At 36.6% G+C, this 12502-nt stretch overlaps 1 protein-coding gene across 9 annotated transcripts in view; it reads right to left on the minus strand.

Annotated features, from left to right (window-relative positions):
• Positions 1-12502, minus strand: part of TIAM1 (TIAM Rac1 associated GEF 1) — a 429921-nt gene that overhangs the window by 74436 nt on the left and 342983 nt on the right. For all 9 annotated transcript variants that reach the window (XM_077118818.1, XM_077118816.1, XM_077118809.1 and 6 more), the window contains one exon: positions 6373-6477. In XM_077118818.1, coding sequence (XP_076974933.1) covers positions 6373-6477 — 105 coding nt within the window. The remainder of the gene's footprint in view (positions 1-6372; positions 6478-12502) is intronic.

Genomic DNA, 12502 nt, shown 5'->3' on the forward strand with positions numbered 1-12502 from the left:
GCACAATACAAATTGAAAGAGACAAATTATAGCATTGAACCAGACAATAAATTATGTAGACAAAATATAGTCTCTTTTAGCTAACGGATTATATAAAAGAATAGTTGGAAAACTTAAGTACACAAATTAAATTTACGAAGGCCTAGAAAAACAGCTTTTGTTCAAAGTCAAGATAAGAGATCAACATGTAATTCATACATGAGAAACTTGTTTAACTTAATTTACTTGATATTAATATTTTCACATGTCTGGAGTGATCATCAAGGCAACAATTTATGGAGTTTTCACCATGTGCCTTTGCCCATTATACCAACCTCATAAAACCACTATGATCTCCATTTTGCAAATAAAGGTAATACAGCTAGAGAGAAAGTTCATTCATAAAACCAGTGCTGGCAAAGCTGGGATCTGAAACCAGGTCTCGCCAGTTTCAAAGCTAGAGGTCCCTTTACGACACTATAATGCCTCCGAGAACACCTGTCATAGGTAAGTGCGCCAAGGCCACTTCCAAAATGCATGGAAAATATCCTCAAATGAATAAATGCGTCAAAAGCTAATCTAGGAATTCTAATACCATTATCTGACTTTGAAATGAAAACTGACTTTGAACTAAGGTCAATAACAAAAATCTGTCCTTTAGTCTTAAAAAGAGAAGTCTCGGGGATCATGTAAACTTCTCCCCTTCTTGGACTTCACAGTCATTCATCCAGAAATAATTTTTATTCGGGCAAGGAGAAAAGAAGGCCAGTTTCTTCATATTTATTCTCTCTGGGCATTTGAGACATGAGAAAAGGTGAGCAGGATGCCTTGATTCGGCATCTCACTGCTATAGGCCTCTAGAGCAGACCGTCGAGGAGATAGGTTTACCAAACACCGTCCTCTGCGACACCCTAATTTAATACAGCTTCTACCAAATGCAGTGTCGTATGGGCATAATTGAATGTGGCTTTATTTTCAAACTTCAGAAAGTGTTTCATTCCCAAGTCAGAATTCAGTTATACAGACTTTTAGTTCAGAAAACAGGGTCACCAAAATTATAAATAACAAATACAATAAAACCAATAACTTATTTCTTAACACCACGGAATGCTCAAAAAAATTTTACCAAATGAGCTCAACTTCAACTTAATTTGAGCTTTACTTTCATTGTTTTAAACTTCCCTGAAAGCCAAACTCTTCCCCCAGGTGGCACTATATCACTGTTCAAATTGTCTCAGAAGTTCCGAAAGGTAGATTTACCAAAGATCCAGTGGGAACAGGGTTTTGTGTATAGCCAGTCTTTCCTACTCTTTCCTGGCGCTGCCTCCGACATGCTTTTGTAATTTGTGCGAAAGTCTCTTATCTGTTTCACCAATCCTAGATGACAAATTATCATCATCTAGACAGACCTTTTTGGTCACAAAATCTTGTCTTGGGCTAGTGAGTCCAAAGCCAGGTATAGGAGAAAGCACTAATCAAATATATAAAATTTCAAGAAGGGTCTGTGCCTTAGAACATATTGTTAATGCAACCCAATATATGAAACTAGAAAACTGGAAAGTCACTAGTTTTATACATAACTACCTTTAGCAGTGAAGTATCACACCTCCTCCCATGTTTATTTTATTAAAGCAATGATGTTGCAAATCATCCACACCCATCATTCAAAAACCAGGTCAGAAGGTCGTCAGACTTGAAGAAACAACTGGCTTATCCAGGCACTTGAGTTATCACAAAATGGTGCCCATCTCTTTCCACATGTCCTCTGACCACCCTGGCCCCAGTCACACCATCATCTCATGTCTAAACTACCAGTGAACTGGGCTCAAAGCTGCCCACCCTGCTTCTCCTCTTATACCCTATGGTCTATTCACCACACGGAGCAGGAATGAGCTTCCTAAACCAGAGGTCAATTAATGCCCTTCCTTTCCAGTGGTTTCCGAGGAGACCCATCCTGTCTCCTCCCTCCCCCCCACATCCTCCTCCTCCCTGACCCTCCTCACTGGAATTCCTGGGCCTTATTCAGCACTGTCCCCTCATCCTAGAATACTTTTCTCCAAAATGCCTCCATGGCATACACCCTCACTCCACTCAACTCCTGTTTGAACAGCACACCTTAATGAGCAGTAGCCCCCAATGCCAAATACCACCCCTCTATCCCCTCACTCTGGCTTTATGGTTCTTCACAACTCTTCTTTTACATTTATAATATACCTATTACTCACTATATTATATGTATACACATTTACATGTTTTTATATCTTTCGTTGCAAGCTTGAATGTGGGTGCCACAAAAAGCAGGGATTTTTGTGCGTGTATTGCAGGGCCTAGAACTGCTAGAATGGTGGAGGCACAAATAAATACTAAATAAATGTTGGATGAGGGCAGGCCAAGGTGGCTCAGTAGGCAGAGTTTTCGCCTGCCAGGCCGGAGACCCGGGTTCAATTTCCAGAGCCTTCCCATGCTAATAAATAAATAAATAAATAAATAAATAAATAAATAAATAAATAAATAAATAAATATTGGATGAATGAATGAATGAATAAATTGGTGTTTCTACAAATTTTTTATTCCTACCTATCACATTAAGAAAGACACATTCAGTGTGGGTTTTTGAAAAGTCAGTGCTCTACACACTACAACAAACTTCACTAGCATTTCATGGACTGGACCCAAATTAGGAAAAAGTAACCAAACAGAAATCGTTAATATTAAAATATAATCAGAAATGCAGACAAGTTGATAAGTAACTATACTTGGCTATTCATAAGCAAGAGAATCTCCTGCCCCCCAAATAAATATTAGGTACTCCTGCCCCCCTCAAAAATCCTTAAAATCCAGTATATTTTTGCTAATAATTATTGACATTACTACTAAAGTAATGTTTGATAAAATAACAGTAGAGAATAAAAAATTCTGGGACAGTTATATAGAATGATTCATTTGTGGGGAGACTGACTCAAACATCTGCAAAACTTCCCTTGTCCAAGAGCAAAAAGACGGAGGCAGCCTAGGGAAAAGAAATTACCATGTTTGGTTTAATGTTTCTTCAGTAAGGGACAAGAAATTAAATAACTACAAATGCTCAAAAAAATCCAGAAATCCCCTGCCATGGAATAACATTATACCCAGCTTAATGGTCTAAAGCAAGAATTAGAAACCAGGAAACCACGGATAAATTCAAAGGGTCTATGAACCTGGACAGGGGAGAAAAATGACATCTTTATATTCATCAGCCTTTAACTGAAATTTAGCATTTCCTTCTATCACAAATGAAATGTAGACAACAAAGTAATATTAGCAGTGCCTGTGACTTGGTTATGAATACACAATCACAGTTATTTTCACGTTATATTTTAGTTGCTGCAAACTATTTCAAAATATTATTTATGCTTATAACACCTTCAAAATACTGGTAACTATTAAACTGATGGCTAGATCTTATCATTTAATGAGCTAATAAATAAGCACATATATTATCCATAATTAAAAACTATTTTAAAATACTTATGTCACAGGTAGTCATATGTGCTTTATTTCATGCACTTAAAAACACAATTCAGAAAAAGGAGTCTATAGGCATCACCAATTGCCAAAGGAATACAAAGGCTCAAAAAAATGGCCATGATGGGGTGCTCCCAACATCAAACAATGTAATTCAAAATAAAATTTAAAACTCTATAATTAAATAATATTTTCCTGAATGACACAAAACTTACATAAGCACTGAAATTAAAATTTCTTTCAAGATTTTTCTCTCTTGCTTCCTCCTCCCCTCTTCTCTCCCGCCGTGTTCTAAACACCTACCTTGGCTACCCACTTAAAATAATCCCACATTGGTCTTTACCCAAAAGACTGCTAATTTATGACTTATTTGAGGAACCCTTTTTTAAAAAATGGAGAGGTTTGTTAACTGAGTCCAAGAATTCTAAGATAAAAATGAAAGGAAAATAACATCTACCCAATAGCAGTGTAAACAATGGTTCCTAAAATTTTCATTGAGAAAAGAAAAATCCTTTTTCTCATTTCCACCAAACTTGACTTTTGAAATATTAATAATATATTTATTATATAAATATATTATATATAATATATATATAATACTATATATATTGTATATAATATAAATATATATAATACTATATATATTATATATAATATAAATATATATAATACTATATATATTATATATAATATAAACATATATAATACTATATAAATATTACATACATTATATAAATAAATTTAACCTATTCCCCTACACTTCTTCATAATAATAATAAAAAGTTAAGGTGGAAATAGAGGTGCTAAAGTGACATTTGCACATGCTCCTTTAAGTGTTTCTGGGACAGAGATGTTCTGCAACTGGGCAAGGAACTTTGGGCTTTAGATAATTTTTAAAAATTAAAATTATAATTGACATATGATATTATGGATACAAACAGAGTAAGTTTGGCACATCTTAGTTCCCTATGTTGGATGAGATGACACTACGGCCAAGTCTAAAAAATAGTAACTGAGTTAATACAATTGTATTAACTCCAAAGATATGCATCAAGTACCTACTAGGCATTTGAGACAAGGGTCATGGATATTGGTTAGTTGTGACCCTTGCCATTTAGGATTTGAAAGATTCTTTAGCCCAGGGTGTAAAACAGATGATCTAATAGCTACTCCAGGCTTATCCACAAAGCACTGTTCTTTTTCAAGTAAGAAAAAAGAGTTTTTTCCCCCTGAACTCACAGAGCACAAGGTCTGGGATGTTCCCCCATGCCAATGAGGGAATAAATATGGTGCGCTCTGTGTCAAATGCACCTTCTCTGTTAACACATATTGATTTAAGGGAAAGATGAAATGGGCTCATCATTTTGATCCCTTCTTCCGAGCAGCATAAGAGAGTGGCAAAAGCACAACCTCTCTTACTATACTATATATATAATATATATAATATAAACATATATAATACTATATAAATATTACATATATATGTAATATATATATATATAAAATATATAAAATATATATATATATTCTCTTTTTTTTTTTACATGGGCAGGCACCGGGAATTGAACCTGGGTCCTCGGGCATGGCAGGCAAGCACTCTTACCTGCTGAGCCACCGTGGCCCGCCCAATATTACATATATTATATAAATAAATTTAATCTATTCCCCTACACTTCTTCATAATAATAATAAAAAGTTAAGGTGGAAATAGAGGTGCTAAAGTGACATTTGCACATGCTCCTTTAAGTGTTTCTGGGACGGAGATGTTCTGCAACTGGGCAAGGAACTTTGGGAGCCCAAAAACACGTATGGGAGCCCAAGGAAAGTTTTTAGCATGACACAAATGTCCAATTACAAATAAATTACGATTCTGATGCTGGAACACAATGGCACATATTTTTCAGAACTCATCAAGCTGTATGCTTGAAACCAGCGAATGTTATTGTATATTATGATTACCTCACTAAAGCTGATTCAAAAGTTTCCTACTAAATTTTAAATCATGTTTCCCCTTTCCAAAAGGAGAATATTTGGGTTTAAATTTTCAGTTCTGCTTCCTGTGTAAAGCCTTGTGTGAAGTCATATGTTATCATTTGAATATCCATGGCGAGCAGCTCAGTAGCCTCGAGAGGAATGACTAAGTGCAGAGAAGAATGAGCTGCAAGCCAGGGGCGCCTCATTTCCAAAATGTTCCTTTCCTGGAACTGAAAAATACACCACTTGCAGAATGAAAAAGAACTTTTTCACATTTTTATTACAATAACAACGATTTGTGAGTGTCTACCATAGGTCGACGCTTATCTCACATTTTTGTAAGGATCCTATAAAGTGAGCATTATCTCAGGACCACATAATTAGTTGGCAGAAGAGAGGCTATAAAAACCCAGATCTAGTTCCGAACCCAACACTCAACATGCAACTCAAGCAAACAGCAATGTCCACGACAATCACACAAACACGATTCCAAAAGGCAGGCTACATAACTAGATGGCGGCTTCTTCACCAACAGATCCAACCCATGGGTTTCAACAGGGAGACAGAAGTCACACAAAATTGCTGTGAGTGCTTTTTTTTAACGACATCTTTGAGTCACCAATTTAAAATAAAAGACTGTCAAAAATTGCAAGGGATGTTTAAGAATAATGACAAACATTCTCTGAGAGTTGGCTCTGGATTTCAATTTTTCGTAACAACAAAGCCCAGTTCCGTGGAGAAACCAAGGTAGTATCTCCACTCTGCGGAAATAATGTAGCAAGAAAGAGTCTCTCCGCAAACTTAAGAGCTCGTTTATTTTAGAAGTAGCTCGCCAACTCCAATTAATGTGAGTACACATACAATTTAGAATTAGACTCTTACAGAATGTACTTGGACAACAGTCATAAATATTACCAGCTCGTAAATGTCCTCTTCAGGATCTGGAATATAGTGGTGCATTTTGTTTTCTATTAGAAACTTCAGACGCAGGTAATGAGCAGAATGATCCAGCTGATGTGTCTGGGACAAAAAAAAACAAAAAAGAGAGAGAGAGACGAAAGAAGACGTTCAATGGTAAATAGAATGGAGTAATTAGTTATCTACAAATATATTATCACTTGTTTTTAAGAATAATTGTGATTTGTTATAGAAGGTGATGTTAGTTAGAAGAGAAAAAGGGATGTGAGCTTTCTTTACAAAAGGTCTTCATCCAAAACTCAAACTTGTAAAAAAACGTCGCTAAACATAACATTTATAAGTGCCTGAGGATGCAATGGAACAAGTGGCTAACATTTTCACTCCTGATTATTTGATTCATTGTACTTGTTAATATTGTTTCTCCAATGAAATGCATTAGAGCAAAGAGGTCCTTAAACATAATTCAAACATATTAGGTGATCAGAAGAGAAAAGCAACGCGAAAGGCAAAAAAGTATTTGCAATGGTAGGAAAAAAAAAAACTGTACTCAAAGTTTATTTTTTAAACCATATGGGGAGTCCGGGACAGTTGTTAACAGTTCATTTGCAAGCGAGTCAGTCAGTGTGAAGACAACGCATTTGGATTTCAGTCTTATTTATATATTCCCCGAGTGAGAATCCCTACGGAGACAGTGCAAACAGGCATGTGGCCAACACGGGAAATACACATTGAATGGCTTGCCCAAAGAAAACAATTCTAAAATACTTAGGGACTGAAATTTCCAGGGCTTTCCTTTGGTCTAATATAGGTCAATGGCTTGTTTTCCATTTAGAAAGCCATTCTTAAATTAACTTGGAGGAAAAAGCAATAGTGATGATGTGGTTTTGTTAAACAATTCTCCATATACAGACAGGCAAGAAGATGCAGAGGAAAAAATTTAATGCTCTTTTTTAAAAGTTACGTGGCAAAATTAAAATGTATTGCTAGACAGAAAATGTTTAAATTAGGTCACTATTTTTAAAGCACTCTTGTCTTTAGAGATACACACTAAAGATGAAGACTTCTAAGATAAAGATAGGAAAATAACATCTACCCAAAAGCAGTGGTAGCAATGGTTCCTAAATTTTTCATTGAGAAAAGAAAAAAAAATCTATTGCAAATAAAAAGCTATGGTGTCCGGAATTTGTTTCTAATGTAATTCAGAGTAGGGGGGTGGGTGTGAGTGAGTGAATGGATGAAACATGATTTGATAGTAAAGAATCAGGCAGTTCATTATTCTCTATTTTGATAAAATCTTGAAAATTTTCATATAGTAAATATAAAATCTTTTCACACCAAAAGTTCTCTGGGTGAGGACCATTTCAAAATAAATGAAATTAAGTTTTTAACTGGTTCAGCACTCTTCTTTCAACTTACCTTACCCACCCCCCCTTAAAATTTTTTTTATGCCAAACAAAGAACAGCTAGCATTCTAATAATATTTATTCAATCATACATAACAAACTTTTAAATGTGCCAGACACCATGTGATGATAATAAGATTTAAATGCAGTGCTCCAGAGGGTGTGTGCCTAAGGGGAAAGAGGAAAGCAGAAAATGGGAAGCAGGTCAGTGATTTTACTTTTTAAATATATACATACATGCATGTAATAATGCATTCTGGGTGAGAATTAAAAATACCCAGCAGAATGCTAAGGAAGTTTTCCATCATGGATTTTCGGGAAGCCCCAATCTGTACCCCACCCTGAGTAATGTGAGAATTTGAAGCCCTCCGTGCTGAACACAGACACGAGTCAGCTAACACACTCCTGTGTACCTGGCTTTCTTCCTTTCTGTGTCTGTACCTGAGACCAGATGCTCATTGTCTGAAAAGTTCAGGGATGGTTGATGTCAAAGGTAAATAGCACGGATGGGCAAGCCCAAGGATCCAGAGCACAGGGGTGGTTTGAAAGCGGCTGTCAGCGAGCCACCGGGGCAAAGGACCAGCCAACCAAAAAATAATATTTCAGGTCCTATGATTAGCAAGAAAAGTTTTCAGGCACAGAGAGGGATGCTGCAAATGCTTCTCACCTACCTAGGTCCTCAGTGAAATCTTTAATTAGAAGCACAAAATTTGGGTTCACCATCTGTTTCCAACGGAGGCGGAAGGGAAAGAGAAATGAAATTTCATGGGGTCTTAGTAACAGGAACAAATCCTCTTGGCAACCTTATCGTCATTGTTAATAAGCACTTCGTGGCCACTCCTAATGAGGCTGACATGAAAATAGAGCATCTTCCGGGAATCAGACCCACGCAGTAACCTCACCTGCAAAGCTTCTGGGACCTGATCCCTCAGGGTATGGGAGACAGCCCCCTGCCAGGCACTAAAGAGTTTAATGTGGTTCTGATGGAGACTGTGAGATTCCCATCATGCCTTAAAAGCTACGGTGCTATAACCGCGAAGATGTACGTTCACAGGATGGCAAAAAAACAATCGACACAGCTTACACGGTGCCTCACTTATTCACACAACGCAGGGGACACAAGAAGGACCAATATAACAATGGTACTGGGGTGATTCTCGCAACCCCCCTGCCCCCCCCGCCACACACCGTATTTATTAAAGTTCTTTAAGTTGCAATAACGTTGCAAAAAATAAAAATAAGCACATACAACAAATGTAGAAGTTATAGTGGCCTTACTCATTTGGCCAGGAAATAGTCACAATAAAATGGGATATTGGATCAACAGGCCAGTGTATCTTATTTTATTCAACTATGAAACCTCCTTAGTCAAGGTTGTCCTAACATAAAGGGAAAATCCTAATTAATTAGATAAATCAGATCATCAGAAATCTCAGGAAGAATTTTATGCTCTTCAGATATCTACATCTGTGAGGAGTTAATAAAATCTATATAATAGTGATCATTTCTTTTCTTGAAGCAAGTTTGGACATCAGGCCATGTTCATAATACATGTTTGTGCTAGAAGAATTACAAATATTTAATCAGCACGTTAACAAAGTGATTCTAGTAAATATTTGGCCTCCTTTAAGACTCGTAAAACATTTAAGAGAAATGTCCTAATCCATGATAAATAGAGGCAGGAAAAAATTTTTAATGGTACAGATCTGCCTTCCCATGTATATTTAGCTAAGAAACATTGATAACATCTGATTCATTTTAAGGTGGAAAATTATACCATAAGATAAATATCACTATAGGATAAATATTAGCATTGTTGGCATAAATTTTTTTAATTCAAATCTCACTATTTCAAAGGATGAAACAGCAAAGCATAATGCAGTCCTTCAGTAAACAGTCTGAGCCAATTAAAGTAGATGATAAAGGGTTATAGAATTTGCCATAACTCTTTCAATCCAAGTTTTTTCTTCCATTTCTTTGCATATTCCCCCATTTCAGTAAAAATTCTTTGGGAAACCTACAAGCATGCAGTTACTGCATACAGAAATGCATGCACATATATATACATGCACACACAAAGTGTTAATGCAGAATTCCCAAAAATAGTTTACCTCTCTTTCAAAGTGACTTTTTATTTTTTTAAAGCCAATAAAAATTAGAATATCCTAAGCAACTGGCCAACATACTTAAAATTGACACCATGGTTCCACATGGATAATGCCAGTGAATATGAGTGAACGAATTCTTTTGCAATTATTCTGGTAATTACAAATACCAGAATACATTCACAACCCTTAGCGTGTATTTACCTGCTATATTCGGCAACAATCATTTTAGTAACATCTACAACAAGAACTGTACATGAAACATTTACTATACCAGAACTCGACTGGTGCTCAGATGGCAGATGGCAAACTGATGTGAAATGATGTGGATCAGATAGAATAGGAAAGAGAATGAGCTGAATGCAAGAGACAGAAGAAAGAGATTGATTATTAAATATTAGAGCAAGCATCCATCACCAAACTTGAGAATGACAATAATGAAACCACAGACATTCTTGCTATCACCCTTGTTTTCTTTTCAGTCTCTCCTTCAAAAATAAAAACACACTCACCATACTAGATCCTTAATAACATGTGGTACTGTTTTCCCCATCATCTCTTTCCCACTTAAGTATAAAATCGGCTGCACTAATTACAAATGAAGGGCAAGCCTCACAAGTGCACCTGGCTCTGAGCACTCTATAATTTATCCAACATAGATGCTTTTCCGAGACACCATTAATTTATTCAAGTGTATACCAAAGTTCTCCGTTTTTAAACTCAGGAGATATAAGCTTGGTCAACAGCATGTTGTTTTTGCTTTTATTTCTGTTTTGGGAAAAAGAACCGAAGACCCAGGGAGAATAGCACTGCACCACCTTTTATTGTCAGAGAAAAGGGCCAATCTCCTAACGGTGCCATCAAAAACCCTTTAAGTACCAGAAAGAAATATTTTATAGGAGGTAATATTATCTCTTATTCCCATAGTTTCTATCGAAGCACAAACCTGAAAAGTACCTTGAATTAGGCCAATTACTCATTACACTAATCGCTGACTAATTTTCAAACAATCGATGGTTATTGGAAAATCTGGTCTAACATCCCATTCCTGACAGATTCTAAAGCCAGGATGACCCCAAGCACTGCTCCTCCCCAGAAAGACCCTTCGGAGATTGGCTTATATAAAAAGGCCAGAAAGCCCTGGTTTCCACACTTTCTTCAGCTGCAGTTCTGAGAATAACTCCCCCAGCTCTGCAGAATATTAATGGGTCTCTACAGAATCATGCTAATCTATAAATAAAGGAATGCAAAGATCCCTCAATAGACCAATTTTGTTAAGTAACGAAAATGAAAGATTGTGAACAGAAATATCATTATCTCCAAAAAGCTAGAATGCATGTACATGAAGGATTCAAAGTGCATAAGATGATCTCACTTATTTTTAACCCCTACATGGGGGGCTCATTTCAGATTTGTCCTTCAACAAGTGGCCCTTTCACTCTTCTTTCATGTAAGGTTATCTGCACGGCTTATGTGAGCTGATTACTGCATTTCACTCACTCATATGAAAAGCCATTCGTTTTTCTTCTTTAGAAAGGCCCCTGTGATTCCATTTAAAAAATACAAAAACTGTTGATGATGGAATTATAGAATGGAGGTATTTATTGAAAGTTATTTGGTATCTATAAACCATTGTATTCAATCGAGGAGGTCTTAAAAATGTCATTTTATCCACTCAACTTCCATCCTTTATGATATAAAAGGTTTTTACTTTCCCTGTAGCAGTCCCAGGGAAGACTATTCTACTCCCCTAAGAATACATCCTAATGTCTTCCAGCTCTTATGGACAATTGTTTCTGATGGCTGCCCCAGCTTCTAACAGTTCCTGTGACTGTCCACCTGGCACAGTGGAACACACACAGGTTTGAGGCCGCCAGCCTCGGCACTGGTGTCTCCATTGCTACTGACTGTCATGTGCTCTCAGGCAATTAATTAAGGCTCTCCAAGCCTCACTTTCTCCATCTGTAAAATGGGGAAATACCAGCTCCTTCTCAGACTTGCTCTGGATACAAAATAAGACAAATAATGCTATTAATTTTGTAGCTGCAAAAAGAGACACAGAAAAAAGGTTTCTTTCCTTCCTCATCCTTCCCCTCCTTTCCCTCATTCAAGGTCATTCATCTGGCTTACATCAGGGGCAGAAAGTGAAATGAGGTTCACCTTGGAAAAGATCAAGAAGTTTCTACACAGCTTAAGACAAAAGGTGAGGGAGTGAGTACAATCTCTGGTGGCAAAAAAAGGAAGCTGGTTACGTATTCATGGGAAAGAAAATTGCCATCATGGAGGTCAAACTTACATTTCACGTTAGAGGCTTTTCCTACCCTAAAGAGACTCCCCGCATATCACTATTTGTTAAGAAGCCGGTAACAAAACAGTATGCAGAAGATGACGCCATTAAAAATGTATCTGTGTGTGTGTATCTAGGAAAAAAATCTGGAAAGACAAAACACCAAAATGTTCATGGTGTTTATTTCTGGATTTGGTGAGTAAGGGTGGCCTTAATTTTCTGTCTTAATGTTTACCTAAATTTTCTAAAATTCTTGCATAAGCACATGATATGTTTATTATAAATATATAAAATGCAAATTTGAAAAGAAAGAAGCTGCTCAAAAGAATTCC

This window comes from Tamandua tetradactyla, chromosome 10, assembly GCF_023851605.1.
Source record: "Tamandua tetradactyla isolate mTamTet1 chromosome 10, mTamTet1.pri, whole genome shotgun sequence".
NCBI classification, from domain to species: domain Eukaryota; kingdom Metazoa; phylum Chordata; class Mammalia; order Pilosa; family Myrmecophagidae; genus Tamandua; species Tamandua tetradactyla.